This window comes from Podarcis vaucheri, assembly GCF_965113315.1.
Source record: "Podarcis vaucheri genome assembly, chromosome: 7".
Lineage (NCBI taxonomy): Eukaryota > Metazoa > Chordata > Lepidosauria > Squamata > Lacertidae > Podarcis > Podarcis vaucheri.
The window spans coordinates 4,281,708-4,309,526 of record NC_138765.1 but is presented as its reverse complement, the minus strand read 5'-3'; the positions used below and the strand labels follow the sequence as shown (position 1 = coordinate 4,309,526).

At 48.3% G+C, this 27,819-nt stretch overlaps 1 protein-coding gene and 1 long non-coding RNA gene across 2 annotated transcripts; one reads left to right on the top strand and one right to left on the bottom strand.

Moving 5' to 3' along the window:
• Positions 1–473: 473 nt before the first annotated feature.
• SYCN (syncollin) lies at positions 474–2,063 on the bottom strand. Its single transcript, XM_082231418.1, has one exon. It carries the CDS (start codon positions 1,767–1,769, stop codon positions 1,371–1,373), a length of 399 nt encoding a protein of 132 aa, XP_082087544.1. The 5' UTR covers positions 1,770–2,063; the 3' UTR covers positions 474–1,370.
• Positions 2,064–15,382: 13,319 nt separating this feature from the next.
• LOC309537013 lies at positions 15,383–27,546 on the top strand. The gene is made up of 2 exons (XR_014221749.1): positions 15,383–15,557; positions 27,405–27,546. It is a non-coding gene; the product is annotated as an uncharacterized lncRNA (long non-coding RNA).
• Positions 27,547–27,819: the final 273 nt, after the last annotated feature.

Genomic DNA, 27,819 nt, shown 5'->3' with positions numbered 1-27,819 from the left:
ATTTGCTGACCTTGAGCTACAAAAAAGAGAGAGAGACGGAACGTGTTCCGAAAGCCGTGTTCTTTCGCTTTTAATTATGTTTATCGTGGCGACGCAGAGGAATAGTGGCCTAGACGAGGCAGAAGGAGCAAAGCAGGTCTCTGGGGAAGCAGTTGTGGGGGGGGGGGAGAGAGAGAAAGATAGAGACACAATGGCTTTGAAGATGGGACGCCTGTCTTAAAAAGCCAAAAAAAACCCAGAACACTACACCCAGAACAAAGTGGGGAATGTAGGAAAGATCTTAAAAGCACCAGAAGCTACATATATTTCGACCGAGGTGTCCAGCTTGGAGATCATCAAAGCTCAGGGAGGAAACCCCTTCTCTGCTGCGGTTGTGAAAAATAAATTCATTTGCCGGTTTCTCCTTTTATGTGACGTCTTTCTTGCTCCCTGTAGATGAATTGCTTGCTATCAGACGATGATTTTTCCCCCCCAGGGGTTTGCATTTTGTTTGGGTGCAGAGATCCCCCAGTTGGACAGACCTTTTGCCATGGCCGGAGCAGAGGATTCTGGGAGGGAGATCTTCCAGTTGACCAGAGAATTTCCCTGGAGACGTGACGAGAGTGGAGGATTCTGGGAGAGACTTCTCCCAGTTGGCTGGAGATTTTCCCATGGGCAGCGCAGAGGATTCTGGGAGAGAGATCTTCCAGTTGACCAGAGAATTTGCCCTGGAGACGTGACGAGAGCGGAGGATTCTGGGAGAGACTTCTCCCAGTTGGCTGGAGATTTTCCCATGGGCAGCGCAGAGGATTCTGGGAGAGAGATCTTCCAGCTGACCAGAGAATTTGCCCTGGAGATATGACGAGAGCGGAGGATTCTGGGAGAGACTTCTCCCAGTTGGCTGGAGATTTTCCCATGGGCAGCGCAGAGGATTCTGGGAGAGAGATCTTCCAGTTGACCAGAGAATTTGCCTTGGAGATGTGACGAGAGCGGAGGATTCTGGGAGAGACTTCTCCCAGTTGGCTGGAGATTTTCCCATGGGTAGCGCAGAGGATTCTGGGAGAGAGATCTTCCAGTTGACCAGAGAATTTGCCTTGGAGACGTGACGAGAGCAGAGGATTCTGGGAGAGACTTCTCCCAGTTGGCTGGAGATTTTGCCATGGGCAACGCAGAGGATTCTGGGAAGAAGATCTTCCAGTTGGCAAGAGTGTTTGCCATGGCAAGAGCAGGGGATTCTGGGAGGGAGCTATCCCAGAATCCTTAGTGGCAACAGAGTGGCGCATTGCGGTGCAAGACCTGTGGGAACATCGCTTGGGGTGCTGCGGGGTCAGGCTGGCAAGAGCTGCTCGTGGCCACGGGGTCCTATTTCGCACGGCTCTGGCGTGGTCTCCTCAATTGCACTTGCAATAGTAGGCGGAGATGGCATTGGCCCAGTCGCCGAAGAGGCCCTTCCGGACTTCCTGGAGACGCGGGAAGGCGCCGGCTTTGAACTTGCGGGTCTTGCCCCCTTTGCCCTTGCTGGACCAGACGGTCAGCTCACATCTCTGCCCCACCACCAGCGAGGTCACCTTGTTGTTGAAGGCAGATGGCATGTACGGCTGGTCCTCATCTGGCGGAACCACCAGGACGCTGCCAGCGCAGCACTGGTCGTAGTAGGGGCTGTTCTTGGTGTAGAGCTGGGCGCAGATCTTGGTGCCGTTGGCAGTCTTCAGATCGGCCGGCACCGGGCATTGGGCCCAGGCCATGGCGAAGAACAGCGGGACGAGGAGGAAGGTTGGCGAGGTCTTCATCGTTGCAGCGGTTGAGGGAGAAGGAAGGTTGCAGCCTGCGGCGAAGAGGATCGCTTTTATAGAGCGCCGCCCAGGGCCGAGGCGGGCACAGAGATAGCAGGAGGGAGATATGGGTGGGAAGGTGGCAAGCTGGGCTGCCCTTTGCCAACCCAGGTGGCTGGCAAATCAAAGCGCCCACCCACAACCGCCTGTTTTTTTGGGGTGGACATTCTGGGAGCTGGGCAGAAAAACACCGTTGTGTGCACAGAAGAAGATAAATATTAAGAGGAACTGGGGAACGTACAGAGATATACAGTCATACCTCGGGTTGAATACGCTTCGAGTTGAGTGCGTTCAAGTTGCGCTCCGTGGCAATTTGGAAGTAACAGAGCGCGTTACTTCTGGGTTTCGCCGCTTGCGCATGTGCAGACGCTCAAAATGACATCACACGCATGCGCAGAAGCAGCGAAAAGCGACGCGCGCTTGCGCAGACGTGCCATCGCTAGTTACGTTTACCTCTAGATGCGAACGGGGCACTGGAACGGATCCCGTTCGTATCTAGAGATAACACTGTATTCAGCTTTTCTGAAAGTGCTTGTAAACTTAATACAGTGGTACCTCGCGTTAAGTACTTAATTCGTTCCGGAGCTCCATACTTAACCTGAAACTGTTCTTAACCTGAAGCACCACTTTAACTGATGGGGCCTCCCGCTGTGCCGACCGAGCCCAATTTCTGTTCTTATCCTGAAGCAAAGTTCTTAACCTGAAGCACTATTTCCGGGTTCGCAGAGTGTGTAATCTGAAGCGTATATAACCTGAAGCATATATAACCTGTGGTACCACTGTAAACAAGAAGAGATCCAAGAATGGAGTTCCGGGAGGTCAGCGAGCCTCACCAGCAGGGGATCCATGGTCATAGAATAGAATCATAGAATCATAGAATCCTAGAGTTGGAAGAGACCACAAGGGCCATCGAGTCCAACCCCCTGCCAAGCAGGAAACACCATCAGAGCACTCCTGACATATGGTTGTCAAGCCTCTGCTTAAAGACCTCCAAAGGAGGAGACTCCACCACACTCCTTGGCAGCAAATTCCACTGTTGAACAGCTCTTACTGTCAGGAAGTTCTTCCTAATGTTTAGGTGGAATCTTCTTTCTTGTAGTTTGGATCCATTGCTCCGTGTCCGCTTCTCTGGAGCAGCAGAAAACAACCTTTCTCCCTCCTCTATGTGACATCCTTTTATATATTTGAACATGGCTATCATATCACCCCTTAACCTCCTCTTCTCCAGGCTAAACATGCCCAGCTCCCTTAGCCGTTCCTCATAAGGCATCGTTTCCAGGCCTTTGACCATTTTGGTTGCCCTCCTCTGGACACGTTCCAGTTTGTCAGTGTCCTTCTTGAATTGTGGTGCCCAGAACTGGACACAGTACTCCAGGTGAGGTCTGACCAGAGCAGAATACAGTGGCACTATTACTTCCCTTGATCTAGATGCTATACTCCTATTGATGCAGCCCAGAATTGCATTGGCTTTTTTAGCTGCCGCGTCACACTGTTGGCTCATGTCAAGTTTGTGGTCAACCAAGACTCCTAGATCCTTTTCACATGTACTGCTCTCAAGCCAGGTGTCCCCCATCTTGTACTTGTGCCTCTCATTTTTTTTGCCCAAGTGCAATACTTTACATTTCTCCCTATTAAAATTCATCTTGTTTGTTTTGGCCCAGTTCTTTAATCTGTCAAGGTCGTTTTGAAGTGTGATCCTGTCCTCTGGGGTGTTAGCCACCCCTCCCAGTTTGGTGTCATCTGCAAATTTGATCAGGATGCCCTTGAGTCCATCATCCAAGTCGTTGATAAAGATGTTGAATAAGACCGGGCCCAAGACAGAACCCTGTGGCACCCCACTAGTCACTCTTCTCCAGGATGAAGAGGAACCATTGATGAGCACCCTTTGGGTTCGGTCAGTCAGCCAGTTAAAAATCCACTGAGCCACCCCTCCCAGTTTGGTGCCATCTGCAAATTTGATCAGGATGGTCTTACTGCTTGCCTCTTCATAAAAGGGACATATAAAGAGCAAGTGCTCCGGGCTTCCTATATCCCCCAATGAACAGGCGCAAAGTCTCTGAGCCTACGGGACTTTTTAAAAGGCTCCTTCCAGGACCGGCGAGGGCAGAGCCAAGCTCCTGATGAGTGTAAACGACCTTCTAGCATTTTTGGATACGAAAAAGAAGAGATATGCTGCTGGTGTAGCTATATATCTCTTGATTTCTCCAATTTTTTAGTCGGGGCACCTTGCGCAGTCCTGTTGTCTCTCGGTGTCTATGATTCTTTGCCTGACCGTAGCTTTTGCCTGGCCCAAGCCCAGACTTAGAAAGGCTTGAGGGGCAAAACCCAGTTTCTAAAGGGGGTTCAGGACTTCGGTCTGCCAGCCTGACTGGAATTGGTCACAGAGGATCAATGGGACTATTCCTTGGGGGAGCAGATTCAGTGTCAGCCATTTGTAGATTGATGTTATGCAGAGAGAGAGAGAGAGAGAGAACAACGGTCTGATTTTGAAAGTAAATCGCTAGATGGTAAAGTAAAACTGAAGGCTGCCCTGTTTAGGGAGGTTTTTAATGTTTGATGTTTTCTTGTGTTTTCAATATTCTATTGGGAGCCACCCAGAGTGGCTGGGGAAACCCAACCAGATGAGCAGGGAATGAATGAATGAATGAATGAATGAACGAATGAATAAAATTATAAAACTGATCCCAAAAATATATACCGTATAATGTTATTGGAATGAGAAACGAAAGATGAATTGGTTAATTCAGCAATGATACACTGGACCTAAAGATTGGGGTCACAGATAGTTAAGGGGCCAAAGGCCTGGTGGTTATAGAGAAAGGTATCAGGCGAGCCGCTCTGGGGAGAGCATTCCACAAATGGAGCCACCGCAGAAAAGGCCCCGTTCTCGTGTTGCCACCTCCTGGACCCCTCATGGCGGAGGCACACAAGAAAGACCCTCACGGGGCCTAGGTATATAAGTGTTTTCTATTATTATCCAAATACATATATGGTTATTTATAACCCACTACATCCCGTCATAAATGGGTTCCAAATACCATTATGCTTCTCCATTCAAAGTCCACATCTGTACGCAATCCATTCATAAGTTGTGAGTCTTGCCAAATCTTCATTGACTAAAGTGGGGCATAGGTTCGTTTTTCCAATGCAGCAATACCAAGTCTTTTGGCCATGATAAAGGCATGGAAAATGCATTTAGGTCGTCAAATTTCATCCAGGGGGTATGTAATTCAAAATAATAATAATAATATAATAATAAATTTTACTTATACCCTGCCCATCCCGGCCAGAGTTGGGCTCAGGGCGGCTAACACCAGTAAAATTACAGTAAAAACATAATAGGAAAAGAAAAAACCCAATTTAAAATACAGGTTAAAATGCAATTAAAAATGCAGCCTCGTTTTAAAAGTAGCTCATAGCTCAAAACCATAAGGGGAGGGAAACAGAAGGGTCAGACTGAGTCCAAACCAAAAGTCAGGCGGAACAGCTCCGTCTTGCAGGCCCTGCGGAAAGATGTCAAGTCCCGCAGGGCCCTAGTCTCTTGTGACAGAGCGTTCCACCAAGTCGGGGCCAGTACTGAAAAGGCCCTGGCCCTAGTTGAGATCAATCTAACCACCTTGTGACCTGGGACCTCCAACATGTTGTCATTTGTGGACCTTAAGGTCCTCCGCGGGGCATACCAGGAGAGGCGGGAGATATTTTCCTCCGAAAAGTTCAACATTTCCAGCACAGTCACGTTTATACAATCCAAATGTTTTCTCCCCAAACTTCGGAAGTGCAGGATGTTGTAAAACCGTGAGGCTTATGGGACGCGGGTGGCGCTGTGGGTTAAACCACAGAGCCTAGGACTTGCCGATCAGAAGGTCGGCGTTTCGAATCCCCGCAACGGGGTGAGCTCCCTTTGCTCGGTCCCTGCTCCTGCCAACCTAGCAGTTTGAAAGCACGTCAAAGTGCAAGTAGATAAATAGGTACCGCTCTGGCGGGAAGGTAAACGGCGTTTCCGTGCGCTGCTCTGGTTCGCCAGAAGCGGCTTAGTCCTGCTGGCCACATGACCTGGAAGCTGTACGCCGGCTCCCTCTGCCAATAAAGAGAGATGAGCTCCGCAACCCCTGAGTCGGCCACGACTGGACCTAATGGTCAGGGGTCCCTTTACCTTAATGGGTGAGCTTGGACTAGATGACCCTGGTGGAGGGGGTCCCTCCCAGCTCTAACCCTGTCCCAAATGGGGGTCCTAACCTGGCCACAATGTGGAGACATTTCTGTCCCCCCTCCTTTCTCCCCCTCTCCCCAACAGGTAAACAGCAGGAACACCACCTTTCCCAGAAAGAACACCTGCAGAGACTATTGTCTATCTAATCTTTCCACATTGGAACATTTCTATTTTTGTTTGCCTCCGCCCTCCACCTGCTGCCTCTCCCAAGGCCCAGGTGTGGACTTCCCCTGGGTGGGGGAACCCCGCCTCCCTCGTCTCAGCACCCACCCACCTGTGTCACCCTCAAGGTCATCCTGATGGATGAGCTGTAGCTGCCAAGTCCTGGTGCTCTTATTCCAGCCGCCTTTTCGTCTTGATAGCAAGGTGGGGGTGGAGAGGTCAAGGCAGCTTCAGAGTCAGACCCTGCCTTCATTTTTCTCCATGTCGCCTACACTGACCGGCAAGATGAACAAGTTAAATCTGTGATGATAGATTGGGCAAGAGATGTAGGGCATAAAATAATGTTTGGGGATTGGGAAAGATTGTGGAAGAAAGGGGTCAAGTTCACCGCATGGACTTTGCTAAAGGAAAATATAATGAAAATGATGTATAGATGGTATTTGACTCCTGTAAAATTTGCAAAGATATATCATAATTGCGACAATATATGTTGGAAATGTAAAGGAAAGGAAGGAACCTTTTATCATATGTGGTGGACCTGTCCCAGGGTGAAAGAATTCTGGGAAAAGATTTATAATGAATTGAAAAAAATGTTGAAATATACATTTATAAAGAAACCAGAGGCCTTTCTTCTTGGAATAACAGGTTTGGAATTGCCCAAGGAAGATGTTAAATTATTTTTGTATGCCACAACTGCTGCTCGTATTTTGTTAGCTAAAAAGTGGAAAACCCAAGAATTGCCAACAACAGAAGAATGGCAGATAAAGATGATGGATTTTTCGGAGCTAGCCGACCTGACCGGAAGAGTCCGTGACCAGAAGGAGGAGGAGTATCAGGAAGAATGGGATAAATTTAATGATTATCTAGTTAAATTTGTTAAGTTAAATTAACTGGAGATAGCTTGCAGATACTTAATGGGCTTAGGATTTTATTTATGTTAAGTGATGAAGTAATAATGTTTAATCCTATAAGGTGAAGATTTAAGGATGTTAAAGTTTAAGTTAAATTTCATAAAAATTGGGATTTGGAAAACCGTTAAACGGACATGCAATGAAATTCAACCAAGGGGATGCGAGGAAGTCACTTAACAAAGTTAGTAACTGTAATTTTTAATAAGGCTATGATTTATGTTTGTTTTGTTTGTTTGTCTTGTGTGTTTGTTTGTTTGATTGTTTGTTTATAATATTGTGAAAACCAAAAAAAAAAAAAAAAAATGGGGGGAAAAATACACTGACCGGCAGCAGCTCTCTGGCGTTTTGAGCAGGAAGTCTTTTCTGCAGCAGAAGTTTTGCTCGGGATTTGAACCCAGCACCCTGAGCGAGTCACATGCTCTGGTTGCCGCTGACCTGTGAGCCTGAAAATAAGGATTCCAGTCCTCCGGACTTTCAACACTGATTTTAAATGGGAACAGGAGAAGTGGCCTTATATTGGTTCCTTGGTTCTTCTAGTTCAGTATTGTAAGCACGGACTGGCAGCATCTTTCTGGGGTTTCAGGCAGGGGACATTTCCAGTTCTACCTGAAGAGGCAACCAGAGATTGAGCCCGGGTCCTTCTACTCCTGAGCTACCACCCTTCCCCAAATTTTTATTATTTATTAAATTTGTATATTGCCCGTCATCTGCAGCACTCAGGGCCATAGCTGTCAACTGTCCCTTATTTGGCGGGAAACTCCCTTATCCCAGCGCCGTGTCCCGCTGCTGTCCTTTATTGATGATGTCCCTTAAATTTCCCGGGTTTCAAAGGAAGCAGCTCCTCTCCCTCCCTCCCTGCCGGCCAGGGAGGAGGGAGGCTCCAACTGTGTTGCTTGGCTGCGTTGCTCACCCAATAAGGAGTCTAAGAACGACTGGGGGGGTGGAGCTTGCATGCCTTGTGCCAATCAAATCAGCCGCCTTGCCTGGGGACTCGCCTTTGCTCAGCGCTTCCCAGCGGAGAGGTGACGGTGGTTTTCCTTGCTGCATCCCCTTTGCCAGGTTGCTGCGCTGTGGGAACCACCGCTTGAGGCTTCGTTTGGCTGCTGGCTGGGCTTTCTGCCTTTGGCTCGGAGGGGCTCAGAAGTCGAACATACCTGTGCCCCCTGGAAAATCCCTTATTTTGGCTGCTTATCCCTTATTTTCGAGGCTGCTGGTCCCTTATTTTCAAATCTGTAAGTTGACAGCTATGCTCAGGGCAGTTGGCAACATAGACATGATGAGATAAAAACACAAAATACTTAATAGAAACAAGAGTACTGTTATAAGAAAAACTTCTCCCTTTCCCTTATGGGGTATTCTGGAGCCTTTATGGAGTCCTTAAGTGTGTTACCTATCGGTAGGAGAAAATAACAGAGGCCAAACAGAGAATATTGAGAAGCAAAGCGGCTAGTAAGCCTGATGTTTATTAAACTGTTGCAACAGGGTCCCCACTCATCACATGCAGGCGGGAGGAGAACCCGGAACCATGGTGCGCAAGCCCTTATATAGGCTCTTGAAATTGCCCACCCTGTAGCCCAAGACCCCCCCCCAAAAAAACATCATACATACATCACAAAAGGAGGCAATCTACAGCAGAAATCCTGCTTTGCCAGGATACCTGATAATGGTCACTGATTGCTTTACCTGGGCAGCCTGGCCATTCTTTTGCGATGGTAAATACTTTTAGTTCCTGAATGCAGGTCACAGGCTCACCCTATTCATACACAAAGATGCCCTTAAGACAGGATTTGCAAGCAAAAAGACAATGGGAAGGCTTTTCCCATTTGCCTCCCTTTACTGAAGAGGAATATTTGAGGTCATTGGGAGTGTCAAAATGGCTTTAGGATTGCTCTCTTGTATTTCAGAAGCATGGGTCATATATTTAGATATGTGTGCATTTATGAATATTTGTTCTATATTTGAGACCTTGGAATTCTTATAACAGTAACAGTATTATTATTAGGAGTCTTGGTTGACCACAACCTTGACATGAGCCAACAGAGTGACGCGGCAGCTAAAAAAGCCAATGCAATTCTGGGCTGCATCAATAGGAGTATAGCATCTAGATCAAGGGAAGTAATAGTGCCTCTGTATTCTGGTCAAAGGCCTGGAAACGATGCCTTATGAGGAACGGCTAAGGGAGCTGGGCATGTTTAGCCTGGAGAAGAGGAGGTTAAGGGGTGATATGATAGCCATGTTCAAATATATAAAAGGATGTCACATAGAGGAGGGAGAAAGGTTGTTTTCTGCTGCTCCAGAGAAGCGGACACGGAGCAATGGATCCAAACTACAAGAAAGAAGATTCCACCTAAACATTAGGAAGAACTTCCTGACAGTAAGAGCTGTTCGACAGTGGGATTTGCTGCCAAGGAGTGTGGTGGAGTCTCCTCCTTTGGAGGTCTTTAAGCAGAGGCTTGACAACCATATGTCAGGAGTGCTCTGATGGTGTTTCCTGCTTGGCAGGGGGTTGGACTCGATGGCCCTTGTGGTCTCTTCCAATTCTATGATTCTATGATTATCATCATCATCATCACTATTATTACTATTATTATTACAACAAATAAGCACAAACCAATAACCCCCCCTTCCAGAAACACATTTAAAAGGGTATCGGATGCCGATCTGCCCAAGGCCTGGTCAAAGAGGAACTTTTCGCCTGGTGCCTCCAGGTGTATAATGAAGGCACCAGCCGAAATTGCAGTCTTACCCTGCTGAAGCCAGTTTATAGGAAGAATGGTTGCAACATGAAGTCTTTGTTCCTGCTCGCAAATTGCTCCCCTCTCCTGGTTATAAAAAGGGGGAGTGTCAGTAGCTCTGAATCTCATGCCAAAGGGGCTGCCAAGAAATTAACCCAGTAGGGCAGAAGCGTAAATTTTGAGTCCTGAGCTCAATACTTAAGGCGTGTAATAAACGAAACTCTGCCCTTATTCCCTTATGGGGGACACAAGAGCCCTTATAGAGTCCTTCGTAGGCTGTCCATCGGTCGGAGAAAAGAACAGAGGCCAGCCGGAGAATATTGAGAAGCAAAGCATCTAGTAAGCCTGATCTTTATTGATCTGTTGCTCCCCCCACACGCAGGGAAGGAGGAGGAACCCAGAACCTAGGTGTGCCCACCCTTATATAGACATTATAAATTGCCCGCTTTGGAGTCCAAGACCACTCCCAGAAACATCATACCTACATCACAGAAAAGGCGGTCTACAGCAGAAATCTGAGTGCGTTGTTTATCTCCTGTCTGGCAGGTTACCTGTTAATGCTCACTTGATTGGATAACCTGGGGAGCCTGGGCAGTCTTTTGTAATGATAAATACTTAGTTCCTGAGCCAGGTCACAGGCTCACCCTATTCATACACATCCTTAAGACAGGATTTGTGAAGGAAAAGACATTGGGGAGGCTCCCCCACCTCCTCCCTCCTTGCAAAGAAAACGTTTGGTCAGTTGGGGAGTCAAAATGGTTTCAAGGCGGTCCTTCTGTGCTGCACCAGACATGTGGTCCACACAGCTATGTATGCGCTTGGTTGGTACATTTATGAACATTTATTATATATATATATATACGGTATATATGGCCAACATCGGCCTGAAATAAAAAAATTAAGGTCGTATATATATATATATATATATATATATATATATATATATATATGCTTTCGCACAAAACCACAGCTCGTCCCTATACACGAAGCCAAGCCAGAGCACAACTAAATGCAGCACAGCCATCTTCTCAGAAAAACTCTTCACAAGCTCAAGAGGTCAAGACACAAAAGCTTTAGCAACTAATCTACACTTAATGACCCACCCAGTGGTATTCAGAATATCACTCATGAAATCACTCAAGATATCCCTCAAGTAATTAAGGAACAAAAGAAGAAGAGGCACACTAATCTAGGAACTTCCTCTCTGCCCAGAACGTTGGAGGCTATACACCACACCCCTCAACAGTATTTATAGGAACTCAAACACCAGATTCTGCTCTGTTCCAGTAACAAGAAGCCGAAAGCACCAGCCTGAAGATGACGAGTGAGACCTCGTCGAAACGTCGCACAGACACCCCGACTCTTACACGGGAAGACACCCGAAGACACCAAAACCTGCATTCCTGTACCCGTGAAAATCTACGAAAGCATATATATATATATATATATATATGACCTTATTTTTTAATTTTTTTTATTTCAGGCTGATGTTGGCCTTTGTTGGGACGCGGGTGGTGCTGTGGGTTAAACCACACAGCCTAGGGCTTGCCGATCAGAAGGTCAGCAGTTCGAATCCCCACGACGGGGTGAGCTCCCGTTGCTCGGTCCCTGCTCCTGCCAACTTAGCAGTTCGAAAGCACATCAAAGTGCAAATAGATAAATAGGTACCGCTCCGGCGGGAAGGTAAACGGCGTTTCCGTGCGCTGCTCTGGTTCGCCAGAAGCGGCTTAGTCCTGCTGGCCACATGACCCGGAAGCTGTACGCTGGCTCCCTCGGCCAATAAAGCGAGATGAGCGCCGCAACCCCAGAGTCGGGCACGACTGGACCGAATGGTCAGGGGTCCCTTTATCTTTATCTTTATGTTGGCCTTTAACTCCCACCCAATTTACAGTTTGAGATTTTTTTTTGGGGGGGGGGACATGTTTGCCCAGTGAGGGAAAAAATAAGAGCTCAGAGACATGGAATGGGGTGCTATGGTGGTAGTGGTGGGCAGAGAGGCAAGCCCCTCCCAAACAAGGTAATTTCTCCCATAACCCCCCCCCCCAGGTCTGGAGGAAGACATAGCCTAATTGTACCTATAAGCAAAAGACATTAGCTTTTTTAAAAATACTCTGATTACATGTTGACTGAAAGTGTTGAGGTCACTCGGGGTGTCTCGAACTGAAACATATGCACGAAATATTGGTGCAAAATGTTAAGTGCAGCTATTTCTCTGGGCGGGCTGGTTAGAATCATAGAATCCTAGAATCCTAGAGTTGGAAGAGACCACAAGGGCCATCGAGTCCAACCCCCTGCCAAGCAGGAAACACCATCAGAGCACTCCTGACATACGGTTGTCAAGCCTCTGCTTAAAGACCTCCAAAGGAGGAGACTCTACCACACTCCTTGGCAGCAAATTCCACTGTCAAACAGCTCTTACTGGTTAATAGCTTCTCAAAATATCTTTGGCAAATGGAGCAATGCTTTTGTTCCCATATTAAGAAAGGGCAATGTGGCCTGGTGGTTAGATGGCATTGGACTTCGTCCAAGGAGATCCGAGTGCACATTGGGGTGATTCAGCCGCCAACTCTCCCTCGATAGTCTACCTTGGAGGAGCGTCGTCCGGAAGTCTGAGCTCTCTGCAGTGCAAGCTTATGACTGTTTGTTCATTAAGTGATCACAGCCGCCACAATAATACCTCTTTGGAAGGCTGGATGTGGTTTTCGTGACTGCGGCAAATTAAGACCTACTTGAGGAGCAGAATGGGTGATGAATCACTAAGTAACATTGCTGTTGGATTGGCAATTGAAAAGGAATGATCAAAAGCCCTCGACCTTGAAGCTGTTGTCAATCATTTTGCAGACGTGCAAGAGAATCAGTGTGTTCAGCTTCTCCTCCCTGGATCTACATCCTCTTCCATTGCCTCTTGGTGATTGACAATCTAATCAGCCTGAATTGATGCAAAACTTTAGGTGTATCCAGACGTCTCAGCTGGCTCTTGCCGGGAGTCTGCGTTCCTGGTTCTGCCTGCGCTGGTTCAAAAATAACTCTTTCCTTACAGGGAGCCTGTTGTGTGTCTTATAACAACAACAACAACAACAACAGACAACAACAATAATAATTTATTTATACCCCGCCCATCTGGGCTTCCCCAGCCACTCTGGGCAGCTTCCAACAAAATATTAAAATACTGTAATGCATCAAACAATAAAAGCTTCCCTAAACAGGGCTGCCTTCAGGTGTCTTCTAAAAGTCTGGTAGTTGTTGTTCTCTTTGACATCTGGTGGGAGGGCGTTCCACAGGGCGGGTGCCACCACCGAGAAGGCCCTCTGCCTGGTTCCCTGTAACTTGGCTTCTCGCAGTGAGGGAACTGCCAGAAGGCCCTCAGAGCTGGACCTCCACGTCCAGGCAGAACGATGGGGGTGGAGACGCTCCTTCAGGTATACTGGACAGAGGCCATTTAGGGCTTTCAAGGTCAGCACCAGCACTTTGAATTGTGCTCGGAAACGTCCTGGGAGCCAATGTAGGTCTTTCAAGACCGGTGTTATATGGTCTCAGCGGCCGCTCCCAGTCACCAGTCTGGCTGCCGCATTCTGGATTAGTTGTAGTTTCTGGGTCACCTTCTAAGGAAGCCCCACGCATTGCAGTAGTCCAAGCGGGAGATAACTAGGGCATGCACCACTCTGGCCAGACAGTCTGCGGGCAGGGAGGGTCTCATCCTGCGTACCAGACGGAGCTGGTAGACCGCTGCCCTGGACACAGAATTGACCTGTGCCTCCATGGACATCTGGGAGTCCAAAATGACTCCCAAGCTGCGCACCTGGTCCTTCAGGGGCACAGTTGCCCCATTCAGGACCAGGGAGTCCCCCACACCCGCCTGCCTCCTGTCCCCCCAAAACAGTCCTTCTGTCTTGTCAGGATTCAACCTCAATCCATTAGCCGCCATCCATCCTCCAACCGCCTCCAGACACTCACACAGGACCTTCACCGCCTTCACTGGTTCTGCTTTGAAAGAGAGGTAGAGGTAGGTAATTTGTACGTCGGTGAAACCTTGTGTGGTGTGATGGTTACGAGTTTTAAGACTAGGATCTGGGAGAGACCTGGGTTCGAATCCCCAGCCAGCCATGGAGCTCATTGGGTGCCAGTCACCATCTCTCAGCCAACTGTACACCACTGTGCACTTCTTACAAGTGTAAAAATTAAGTCCTGTAAATGCTTGTGGAGTAACTCTGCCTTGTTTGAAAGCCCTGTTCTCTTTCTGCAATTTGGATTTGGTCAATGTATGCTATATGAAAAATATTATTATCTAAATTAATCAATGTATTTATTTGGGGGGGATGTTTAGAATGTCATTTTTAGCATCAAATATCCGGTTATTTCTCTTTCTTTCTGGGGGACAGTGACACAACTGGAAATATACTTTGCCACTTCCAGGTAAAGGGACCCCTGACCGTTAGGTCCAGTCGCGGACAACTCTGGGGTTGCAATATCAAAAGCAACGCGATGGCCAGAAACAATAACAATATGAAAAACTTTATGGAATAATTCAAAACGTCAAAACTAACAAACTGAAGTCTCTGAAAGTCCTTAAGTGAATCACGGTGCCAGACTTTACCCAGCAGAGAGTAAGCTGTGAAGCTTTGTGTAATCAGCAAATTAGTTCAACACTTGTAAGTCGAAAGATATGTAATTTCTTGATTAACTGAGTATTTTTCATTATATCTATTCAAAAAAAAGATTGGCTATGTAACTTTTTTATATTACAGTATATAATTTCTATGCTATTTGAAGTTGTTGTTATGCATGTGCAGGTCATCGTTTAAATATTTTATTTTCAGTTAATGAAGAAATTACATATCTTTCTACCTACAAGTGTTGAATTAATTGGCTGATGGAGAATTCAATGAAACAGTAGTGGTTATCCGGAAACACTGTTCAACAGAGTTTAGAGTTGGACATCAGAACTGGACATTTGCTGATTATACAAAGCTTCACAGCTTGCTCTCTGCCGGGTAAAGTCTTGCACCGTGATTCACTTAAGGACTTTCAGAGACTTCAGTTTGTTACTTTTGATGTTTTGAATTATTCCACAAAGTTTTTCACATTGTTATTGTTTCTGGCCATCGTGTTGCTTTTGATATTGCTGACTCATCTTTTGCAACACAGGGGTTGGATTGTTGACTCTGGGGTTGCGGTGCTCATCTCGCTTTATTGGCCAAGGGAGCCGGCGTGCAGCTTCCAGGTTATGTGGCCAGCATGACTAAGCCGCTTCTGGCGAACCAGAGCAGCGCACGGAAACGCCGTTTACCTTCCCGCCAGAGCGCTACCCATTTATCTACTTGCACTTTGACATGCTTTCAAACTGCTAGGTTGGCAGGAGCAGGGACCGAGCAACGGGAGCTCACCCCATCGCGGGGATTCGAACCACCGACCTTCTGATCGGCAAGTCCTAGGCTCTGTGATTTAACCCACAGCGCCACCCATGTCCCAACAAAGGCCAACATCTGCCTGAAATAAAAAAAATTAAGGTCTTAGATATATATACATAAAATAAATGTTCATAAATGTACCAACCAATAGTGTACAAGAAGGGCAAGGAATCTTTGTACGCTCAGGGAAAGCGGGGATATGATTGCAAGCAGAGTGGCTATGGTGGCCAAACAAAGCCCATTTTCCGCAAAAAGGCAAAGACCACAAAGAAGATTATGCTGAGACAGGAATGTGTGGAGCCCAACTGCAGGTCAAAGAGGTTGTTTGTTGGCCATTCGAGTCAGGAAGAGACAAGAAGAGAAAGGGCCAAATTATCCAGTTCTAGGCTGCTGTGGAACCCATGGTTGGTTGGTGTATGAAATGTTATAAAAGTCTCATTGGATCACCCTACCTCCAAAAAACAGACGTTGGGTGGCCATCTGTCAGGCCGTGTTTAGTTGCAACAACAACAACAACATTTATTTATACCCCGCCCTCCCAGGCCAAGACCGGGCCCAGGGCAGCTAACATCAAAATATAAAGTAAAAAGGTAAAGGGACCCCTGACCATTAGGTCCAGTTGTGGCCGACTCTGGGGTTGCGGCGCTCATCTCGCTTTACTGGCCGAGGGAGCCGGCGTACAGCTTCCGGGTCATGTGGCCAGCAGGACGAAGCCGCTTCTGGCGAACCAGAGCAGCGCACGGAAACGCCGTTTACCTTCCCGCCGGAGCGGTACCTATTTATCTACTTGCACTTTGATGGGCTTTCGAACTGCTAGGTTGGCAGGAGCAGCGACTGAGCAATGGGAGCTCACCCCGTGGCGGGGATTCAAACCGCCGACCTTTTTATTGGCAAGCCCTAGGCTCTGTGGTTTAACCCTTGCCACTTCCAAGCCCCCCTTATTATTATTTTTTCTGGTGTTGCCGCTGCATGCAAAAAGCCTGGCAGCATCTCAGCGTAGGCTTGGATCCATGCCTGTGAACCTGGAGAGCTGCTGCCAGTCAGTGCAGGGAATACTAAATTAAATTGACCAATGGGTCCAACTCGGTGCAAGGAGCTTCCTCTGTTCCGCTGCCGAGCGCTGCATCCGCTCTTGTTTGCAAAGTATTGCAACGGTTGCAAGAAATCCACATTATTGCATCTTTCCTTTTTAATCCCTTCCTAAGCAGCAAAAAAAAAGCAAGATCTGTGACGCAATGGGGCGGAGGAATACTCCTAAGTCCCCGCCCCCTCCTCATGCCCTTTAATGATTGGCTGTCCTCTTACCCGCTGTCGCGCCTTTCATTCATTTCTCCCTCCTTTCCCCGGGAGGGGGCGGGGAGTCGATGACGCACACTGCTCATATACATACGGCACCCAGCGTGCTTTGCGGCAGCCCGCCGGCGCTACATACCGGAGCAAAAGCGGCGGAGGTCTTTTCAAGAGGGATCCGGAGCGAAGGCGGGAACGGGGGGACACCGTGGAGGGGCGTCAGGTTCTATTTCAGCTCCGGAGAGCGGCCGCAATCGGCTCGCCCTCACCTGCCTAGCTCTCTGACGGCAGGGCTCCAGCGCCGGCCGAAGGGAACGGTAGCTTTGCGCAGTGGCAGTATCGTAGCCAATGAGGTTAATCCGAGGCGCGATTATTGCTAATTGAAAACTTTTCCCAATACCCCGCCATGACGACTTGAAATATAGTCGGCAATGGCAATTTTTGACAGTCTCTACGGAGACTGAATTTTCGCCTGTTCCCAAAAATAGATTTAAGGTCTTAGTGGAAGAAAACTGCAGTCCGTTAGTTTTGTGTGCAAGTTTCAACTTGTGATGTGTGTTGCGCACGGGAGGCTTATAATTGTTTCTGCAAAAGTTGAAATCTCTTCCTGGATTTCTTCTTCTTATTCTCTGGAGATCCGTTGTGGCCGACTAAGATTGTCTTCCATGCACACAGTCTTAACAGATGCCAACTTTGCTGCCACATACACCCGGACAACACCATTACTGGCCCCAACAACATCACACATACCATCTCGGGACTATTCAATTGCTCATCGTCTAACATTGTGTATGCCATCAAATGCCAACAGTGTCCTTCAGCTCTCTATATTGGACAAACAGGCCAAACCTTACGCCAAAGAATAAACGGACATAAATCTGACATCAAGAATCACAAAACAGAGAAACTAGTAGGAGAACACTTCAATCTCCCAGGACATTCTATACAAAATCTCAAAGTAGCTGTTTTACTACAAAGGAATTTCAGAAATAGACTGGAAAGAGAAGCTGCTGAATTGAAACTCATTACCAAACTCAAAACCATGGAGAGACCTGGTCTGAACAGAGACATTGGATTCTTATCTCATTATACATGACTAAGCCATTTCTCACCTTCTCACCCCTTGCCTTTTCCTGTAAGACCTATTGCAGTCGTTAAGAGTCGTCAACAGGCTCATCTCAGCTACCTGCCAATCTCCCATTCCCACCACCCTTCTGAGTAATACCCCTCCCCACCTTCTCACTATATAGAAGGATCTGGCAACTTCTGTTTCAGTGTATCTGAAGAAGTGTGCATGCACACGAAAGCTCATACCAAGAACTAACTTAGTTGGTCTTTAAGGTGCTACTGGAAGGAATTTTTTTTATTTTGACAGTCTTAACAGTGAGTCCGTAAGTGACTGTGGAGGCCAATTCTGGATCCACACGTCCTTCCACAGTGGGGACATAGGTTTCCAGGCGGGAGTTGATCCCGGTGTGGATTTGCCAAGCGTGCCTTCCTCTTAGCTGCTCTGGTTTCGCCAGAAGCAGCTTAGTCATGCTGGTCACATGACCTGCCAATAAAGCAAGATGAGCGCTGCAACCCCAGAGTCGGTCACGACTCTGGACCTAATGGTCAGGGTCCCTTTACCTTTATCTTAGAGTACAGTGGTACCTTGAGTTACAAACACTTTGGGTTACAGACTCCACTAACCCAGAAATAGTACCTCGGGTTAAGAACTTTGCCCCAGGATGAGAACAGAAATCGTGGTCTGGTGGTGCGGCGGCAGCAGGAGGCCCCATTAGCTAAAGTGGTACCTCAGGTTAAGAACGGTTTCAGGTTAAGAACGGACCTCCAGAACGAATTAAGTTCTTAACCAGAGGTACCATCACTTTTACACATCACTTGTCTTCCCAAGTGATGTGTAAAAGTTTTCGGAGACACCGTTGATGGAATCTTTTGAGGAGTTGGAGATGGCTTTTGTAAGTGGTCCATGTTTCACAAGCATACAGTAAGGTTGGTAGTACAATAGCTTTGTAAACAAACACAGTCATACCTCATTTAAGTTGGCTTAAAGTTATGTTTTTTCAGGTTGCGTCCTGCGGCGACCCGGAAATACTGGAAAGGGTTACTTAGGGGTTTCTCTGCTCGCGCATCCGCAGACATGCAAAATGACATCACGCACATGCGCAGAAGCGGCGAATTGCAACCCGCACGTGCACTGATGCGCCGCTGTGAGTTGTGTACTTTTCATGTTGCGAATGGGCCTCCAGAACAGATCCCGTTCACAACCAGAGGTACCACTGCAGTTTAGTTTCCCTGCGAACGTCCCGGTCTATGGCAGCCCTAGCAGGGGTGACATCTCTAGTGGGACCACATGATGCTTCTTCTGGGGTCGTTTGTCCATCCTTGGTCCCCACCCTGAACCCAGCTCTCACCTGTGGCTCCTAGAAGCTGTGACAGCACCCACAATCTTGGAACGGCTTCAACTGATTGGCTCAACCAGGTGAGGGGAGCCCCAGGTGAGGGGAACTGATGGGTCTCAAACCCTCCGTGAGTTAGGGACCCCCTGCATGTGAATTGGATTGAGACCAAGTGTGGTTCCAACGGTCAAGAAGGTGGTTTCTGCCCATGCTGTAGAAAGAAGTGAGGGGCAGGTGGGGCTTGTCCACTCTGGAAGGGGGTCCACTGGGGAGAAGGAGTACTCCGATCCATGACCTCCCTCCATGATCCAGTCACCCAGTCCTGATCTCACTGACCTTGACAACCGGGAAGGTCAAGGGTGACGCAGGCAGGTCTTAGCCCTCACCAATTAGTCGGTCCACAACTGGCAAAGCAAAATTGAAATTCCATGGTCGCAGGTTCAATTCTCGGTGGCATCTCCAGGTAGAAATCTTTTCCCTGGTGCTTTTTAATATCTTTATGTGCCCAGATTGTCCGGAGTTTTGGGCTGGGTTGTCATCAATATGCTGATGACACCCAGCTTTATCTGTTGTTGGACGGCCATCCTGACTTCACTCCGGACACTCTGACCAGATGCTTGGAAGCTGTGGCTGGATGGTTATGTGGGAGCCAGTTGAAGTTAAATCCTTCCAAGACAGAGGTCCTCTGGCTGGGTCGGGACAACATGGGGTTGGGGGGCCACTTCCCATCTCTTGCGGGGGCTCAATTAGTGCCAGCGCCTTCTGTCAAGAGCTTGGGTGTAACCTTTGAAACCTCCCTTTCCATGGAGCCACAGCAAAGGTGGCGTTTTTCCATCTCCGCCGTATTAAGCCGTTGGTCCCTTACCTCTCTCGCCTTGGCCACAGTGATCCATGTGACAGTCACCTCCAGGCTTGACTACTGTAATTTGCTCTACGCGGGGCTGCCCTTGAAGCTGACCCAGAAACTCCAGCTGGTGCAGAATGCCGCGGTGAGGCTCCTTACGGGGTCCTTGCCACGGGACCACATTCATCCAGTGCTTTACCAACTGCATTGGCTCCCGGGAGAGTATAGGGTCAAGTTTAAGGTGCTGGTTTTGACCTTTAAAGCCCTATGCGGCCTAGGACCCTCGTACCTATGGGACTGCCTCTCCTGGTATGCCCCACGGAGGACCTTAAGGTCCACAAATGACAACATTTTGGAGGTCCCAGGTTGCAAGGCGGTTAGATTGGCCTCAACTAGGGCCAGGGTCTTTTCAGCACTGGCCCCTACTTGGTGGAATGCTCTGTCCCAAGAGACCAGGGCCCTGCGGGACTTGACATCTTTCTGCAGGGCCTGCAAGACAGAGCTGTTCCACCTGGCCTTTGGTTTGGACTCAGTCTGACCCTTATGTTTCCATCCCCTTATGATCTATGGGCTACTTTTAAAATGAGGCTGCATTTTAAATTGCATTTTAACCTGTATTTTAAATTGGTTTTCTTTCCTATTATGTTTTTACTGTAATTGTACTGGTGTTAGCTGCCCTGAGCCAGGCTCTGGCCAGGAAGGGTGGGGTATAAATAAAATTCTTCATCATCATCATCATCATCATTATTATTATTATTATTATTATTGGATGGCGGAGGCTCCTTCCTGAAATCCTGGAGAGCTGCTGCCAGTCCGTGTCTGCAATACTGAACAAAAATGGACCGGTGGTGCAACATAATCTGCCTGGCACTAAGGCAAGATTCCTGTGTTCCTCAGCTGTGAAACTAATTCAATTTAACCAATTCATTTTATCCTGCACGTGCCTACTCAGAAGTAAGACCGGTTGTTTTAAATGTTGCCTACTCCCAGGTACAGGATTGCAACCTGAAGGTTACATTCTCTCCATCAAGCGGCGGCTGTTTCCCTCTGGCGTGAAAATACCTGCAAATTCGCCCGCGTCTGCCCATTAGATCTCCATTTCTGCAGCGTCTGAAATGATGCTTTTAACAGAGGACACAGCAGAACGGTCCCCGTTGTAGCTTGTAACGCGAACCATTAATGCGCAGCCCTCTTTCTTCCTTCCCCCTCCCGAACCTCAATTAATTTCCATCCCTTTTATCCTCCCGCAGCTGCTGGCGGCGGGAGATGGTGGCGTGCCCGGCCCTGGCAGCGCCAATTACACCGGCCGTTTTCGCTCTTGTACCTTCGCCCTACCTCCAATCAGGCAACAGGCACCGACTCCATTCTGGGACCCGGTGAATGGGTTGCAACAGCCGATGCGCTTTGCAAATTGGCGCAATTTGGAGGACGGTGTGAAAAAGGTGCCGTGTTCCCTCCCTGGACCAGTGGCTACTCCATGTGACTGGCTACACGGCTCGCCTCGCGCCCGAGAATGGGGAGGCAGGCAATTTATACACCAATTTCACATTTCCTCACCTAATAGTTTTATGTCTCCGGACAAGCATCAGTTGTTTCTTTGAGAGCCACTGCTAAGTAGTTTTCTGCCTTCTGCGGATAAGGTTGAGTCGCAAATTAGCTTTAGTGCAGGGAGGGTGGGGGTCTGGGGAGAGGAAGCTCACACACACACACACACACACACACACACACACACACACACACCACAGGCTACAGGGATGGAAAAATTCAGAAGGAACATCAAGGCAAACCTCAGGGATGTGTGTATTTTAATGGATCCTTAATGGACAACTCTAATGATGTAAAAAGCAGAGACATCACCTTGCCAACAAAGGTCCATATAGTTAAAGCCATAGTTTTCCCAGTAGTGATGTATGGAAGTGAGAGCTGGACCACAAAGAAGGCTGATCGCCGAAGAATGGATGCTTTTGAATTCTGGTGCTGGAGGAGACTCTTGAGAGTCCCATGGACTGCAAGAAGATCCAACCTCTCCATTCTGAAGGAAATCAGCCCTGACTGCTCACTGGAAGGACAGATCCTGAAGCTGAGGCTCCAAGACTTTGGCCACCTCAGGAGAAGAGAAGACTCCCTGGAAAAGACCCTGATGTTGGGAAAGATGGAGGGCACAAGGAGAAGGGGACGACGGAGGACGAGATGGTGGGACAGTGTTCTTGAAGCTACCAGCATGAGTTTGACCAAACTGCGGGAGGCAGTGGAAGACAGGAGTGCCTGGCGTGCTCTGGTCCATGGGGTCACGAAGAGTCGGACACAACTAAACGACTAAACAACAACAACAATGATGTATTCGCATCTCGAAAGGGGCCTGTCCATAATAGAGGATGCTGAACTTTATCTTGGTGTGATTTTGATTCTGTCTGCCTCTCCCCTGCAGTAAGGATGATTGGCGTCAGGAAGAAATACAGAGATACTGCAGGTGAATTGTGGGTGAATACAGATGTATTGCAGGTGAAAAAGTGTTCTCTAAATAGCTTGGCCACTGCTTCTCTCTCTCTCTCATTACAAATGCATCAGAGTGTGCTCTTTAGTCTAAAGGCTTTGCAAGCATAAAAACAAGAAATAGCATCCGTTATTAAAAAATGAATCCAAAACAGCAGCACAAACAGCGAAGCCTTTCGTAATTTAAAAGAGCTTGAGCTGTAAGGATTGAGAAGGCGGAGAGGTTTGGAGCAAACAGAAAACTCCTCTGCAGACACTGAAAAGACCCCACAGGGGGTCTTCCTGGGGAGAGGATTTCAGACCTGGTGGATATTTTTTCCTGGTGTCTACCAACCTCGATTTGGGTGCCAAAAGCAGCTTAGTCATGCTGGCCACATGACCTGCCAATAAAGCAAGATGAGCGCTGCAACCCCAGAGTCGGTCACGACTGGACCTAATGGTCAGGGTCCCTTTATCTTAGAGTACAGTGGTACCTTGAGTTACAAACACTTTGGGTTACAGACTCCACTAACCCAGAAATAGTACCTCGGGTTAAGAACTTTGCCCCAGGATGAGAACAGAAATCGTGGTCTGGTGGTGCGGCGGCAGCAGGAGGCCCCATTAGCTAAAGTGGTACCTCAGGTTAAGAACGGTTTCAGGTTAAGAACGGACCTCCAGAACGAATTAAGTTCTTAACCAGAGGTACCACTGTAGTTGCTTTGGAAGACGATCATCAGGCATCCACACAACATGACCAGTCCAACGAAGTTGATGTTGAAGAATCATTGCTTCAACACTGGAGATCTTTGCTTCTTCCAGTCCACTGGTATTAGTTCGCTTGTCTTCCCAAGTGATGTGTAAAATTTTTCGGAGACACCGTTGATGGAATCTTTTGAGGAGTTGGAGATGGCGTTTATAAGTGGTCCATGTTTCAAAAGCATATAGTAAGGTTGGTAGTACAATAGCTTTGTAAACAAACACAGTCATCCACAGGTGTGGATTGGGGGGGGGTGAGGAGACCCAGATGAGGAAGAGGCCTCCTGGGATGATCTGTTCAATACCTGAGTGAATTCACGTAGACCCTTCAGGTGTCTGTTGGTTTATTTATTCCATTTCTACCCCACCTCCAGTAGTGATGTATGGAAGTGAGAGATGGACCACAAAGAAGGCTGATCGCCGAAGAATGGATGCTTTTGAATTCTGGTGCTGGAGGAGACTCTTGAGAGTCCCATGGACTGCAAGAAGATCAAACCTCTCCATTCTGAAGGACATCAGCCCTGAGTGCTCACTGGAAGGACAAATCCTGAAGCTGAGGCTCCAGGACTTTGGCCACCTCATGAGAAGAGAAGACTCCCTGGAAAAGACCCTGATGTTGGGAAAGATGGAGGGCACAAGGAGAAGGGGACAACAGAGGACGAGATGGTGGGACAGTGTTCTCAAAGCTACCAGCATGAGTTTGACCAAACTGCGGGAGGCAGTGGAAGACAGGAGTGCCTGGAGTGCTCTGGTCCAGGCAGTGGCGTAGTGTGGGGGGTGCAGGGGGGGCCGGCCGCACCGGGTGCAACATCTGGGGGTTAGGGTTAGGGGGCGCAAATCCACGGGTTAGGGGGCGCAAATTACTTGCCTTGCCCCGGGTGCTGACAACCCACGCTACGCCACTGGGTCCAGGGGGTCACGAAGAGTCGGACATGACTAAACGACTAAACAACAACAACAACACAACAACTCTAGGAGTCTATGTATTTGCTGCGACCAGCTTTCCCATTCTGCCACCTTCGGGGTGATGTTCCTGGACCTTTGGGGCACACCAGCACCCCTTTCTCCCTGATTCTGCCTGTCTGGGAAGCCAAATTTCCCTCCGCCTCACCCGCTGGGGAAGTATCATTAACCGTTTCCCCACCTGCCACTGATTCCGCCCGCACATCGAGGAGGCTGCGGAGAATTATTTCAACTTAATGTCAGCATTAATCACCCAGGAGCTAACGACGCATTGATGGGATTAGTAATTCCCCCCCCCCAACATGTAATTCAATTAAACACCTCCACTTGTTTCCTTTTTCCATTTAAATAAATTAAGTCTTCCCCATCTGCTGCCAAAACACCGATGTAAAGGTTAAGCCGAAAAGGGAGGGGAGAGCGGGTCGCAGACAGAGCAGTGCCGAATTTTGCTGTCCCCGTTTCAGTGGCGTAGCGTGGGTTGTCAGCACCCGGGGCAAGGCAAGTAATTTGCGCCCCCTAACCCATGGATTTGTGCCCCTAACTCGTGGATTTGCGCCCCCTAACCCTAACCCCCAGATGTTGCGCCCGGTGCTGCCGCCCCGCTGCACCCCCCACGCTACGCCACTGCCCTGTTTTTCATCCCCACCAGAGCGAAGGGAACCGGCGCTAACCGAAGATCAGCTGCAAATTTTGAGCTCAGACAGCAGACAGGTAGGCAGGAAACTCACCAGACTCCTCAGCAAAAGCAAGGAGCCGTTTGTAGCCGGAGGGCCACATCTGCTTCTGAGTGAACTTCCAGGGGCCGGGTGTCAGGGGTGGGCGTGGCCAGGGGCAAAAGTGGGCGGGGCAGCAGGCGAGAACTTCTCCCCTGCAGCGTAGGCTGGTTTCTGCACTCACATCTGTATCCTGAATCCAACCTCAAAGGAGTCACGGTCAAAGGTCGAGGACACATCCCAGCCGGCAAATGCACCCAAGCAGGGTGGGTGAGCGGTGCCCATCTTGAGGGACAGTGTGGCGCAGTGGTTGACCTTGGGAGACCAGGGTTCGAATCGCCACTCAGCCATGACAGTCAGCAGGTGACCTTGGGCCAGTCGAAGCTTCTCAACCTCAAATACCTTGCAGGGCTGTTGTCAGGACACAATGGGGAGAGAGATTACCATACTTGCCACCTTGAGACTGGAGGATAGGTGGGGTTGTTGTTGTTGAGTCGTTTAGTCGTGTCCGCCTCTTCGTGACCCCCTGGACCAGAGCACGCCAGGCACTCCGGCCTCCCACAGTTTGGTCAAACTCATGCTGGTAGCTTCAAGAACACTGTCCCACCATCTCGTCCTCTGCCGTCCCCTTCTCCTTGTGCCCTCCATCTTTCCCAACATCAGGGTCACGGAAGCACGTTGGGGAAGAAGATTGATGGAAGGCTGGCACGTAGATGTCGTTTGCCTGGGCGGCCTGTCCTGACTCCTGGCCCTCCTGACAGACCTCACCCCTAAAGGCTCCTCCATTGTCTCCCAAGACAGTTTTGTCCCCTGGAAGACGAAAGAAGTTTGCAGGGTAGGACCCAAAGCAATGGATTGTAATGAATGGCAAGGAGATTGCGACTAAACCTTAGGAAGAACCTTCTGGCACTGTGGGCTGCTCAGCAGCGGAATGGACTCCCTCAGAAGGTGACAGACCCTCTGAAATATACGGTACTCGGAGTCGAGAGTGGATTTCATGCTCTTTATTCAGCTCATAGCGGTGAGGAGGAATGGAAGTTCCCCCAGAATGTCTGCTTTATAGACATTATTTACACAATGGGCCCACGTGATTGGCTAATTCCGGGATTCTCCCGTAGGCCAATCAGGTTGCGGGTTCACTTCCACCTGGAGCTGGATTGGGTGGCTCCTGTGGATCAATCAGACTGCTGCATTCTGGATCCTATTGTTCTAGGACCAATCAGACTGCTGCATTCTGGATCCTATTGTTCTAGGACCAGTTCAGACTGCTGCATTTTGGGTCCTATTCAATTCAGTACATAACACTCTCCTTGGTTGGAGGTTTTTCAACAGACGTCGGGTGAGTACAAGAAGGGCAAGGAATCTTTGTAAGCTCAGGGAAAGCGGTGATGTGATCGCAAGAAGCTCCATCTTCTACGCAGGATGAGACCCTCCCTGCCCACAGACTGTCTCGCCAGAGTGGTGCATGCTCTGGTTATCTCCCGCTTGGACTACTGCCATGCGCTCTACGTGGGGCTACCTTTGAAGGTGACCCGGAAACTACAACTAATCCGGAATGCGGCAGCTAGACTGGTGACTGGGAGCGGCCGCCAAGACCACATAACACCGGTTCTGAGAGACCTATATTGGCTCCCAGTACGTTTCCGAGCACAATTCAAAGTGTTGGTGCTGACCTTGAAAGCCCTAAACGGCCTCGGTCCTGTATACCTGAAGGAGCGTCTCCACCCCCATCGTTCAGCCCGGACACTGAGATCCAGCTCCGAGGAGCTTCTGGCGGTTCCCTCCCTGCGAGAAGTGAGGTTACAGGGAACCAGGCAGAGGGCCTTCTCGGTGGTGGCGCCCGCCCTGTGGAACGCCCTCCCACCAGATGTCAAAGCGATAAACAACTACCTGACATTCAGAAGACATCTGAAGCCAGCCCTGTTGAGGGAAGCTTTTAATATGTGACATTTTAGTGCATTTTTCATCTTTGTTGGAAGCCGCCCAGAGTGGCTGGGGAAACCCAGCCAGATGGGCGGGGTACAAATAATAAATTATTATTATTATTATTATTATTATTATTATTATTATTATTATTATTATTCGTGGTAGTGGTAGTAGTAGTAGTATTAGTGGCTACGGTGGCCAAACAAAGCCCATCTTTCACAAAAAGGCAAAGACCACAAAGAAGATTGTGCTGAGACTGGAATGTGTGAAGAATACTCATTGCAAAGTACTGGAAGACACAAGATTTACCCACTCTGGAAGAATGGCAGATGAAGGTGACCAACTACATGGAATTGGCAGAAATGACTGGCAGAATCCGAGACCAGGGAGAAGAGTTGGTGAAAGAAGCCTGGAAGAAATTTAAAGACTATTTACAGAAATATTGTAAAATTAATGAATGTTTAAAGGATGTTGGATAGACACTAAGGGGTTTCCAGCTGTAATGCTTTAGGAGATACCAAAAAAAAAAAGGTTTACAAATGGGTAAAAGCTTAATGGTAAGGATTTGCTGAACTAACAAACTGAAGTGGAATACAAAGAAGGGAGGTAGGAGGAGGTCTGGGGAAATAAGCGTAAGGAAGATATGTTATGGAAAATTATTTGTTTTTTAACTGTTTTTATGTTGTATTTTGTATTTTTTTATTTTTCATTTTCATTGTTATATTTTAAAAACTTAAAACATATCTTTTTTTGGGGGAAAAAGAGACTGGAATGTGTGGAGCCCAATTGCAGGTCAAAGAGGTTGCTGGCCATTAAGAGGTGCAAGCACTTCGAGTCAGGAGGAGACAAGAAGAGAAAGTGCCAGGTTATCCAGTTCTAGGCTGCTGTGGAACCCATGGATGGTTGGTGTATGAAATGTTATAAAAGTCTTATTGGATCACCCCCCCAAACCCTCCCCCAGATGTCGGGTGGCCATCTGTCAGGGCATGTTTAGTTGCAATTCTTGTAATAATAATAATAATAATAATAATAATAATAATAATAATAATAATATAAATTTTATTTATACCCCGCCCTCCCCGACCAAGACTGGGCCCAGGGCGGCTAACATCAAAATATAAAATAAAAAGGTAAAGGGACCCCAGACCATTAGGTCCAGTCGTGGCCGACTCTGGGATTGCAGCACTCATCTCGCTTTACTGGCCGAGGGAGCCGG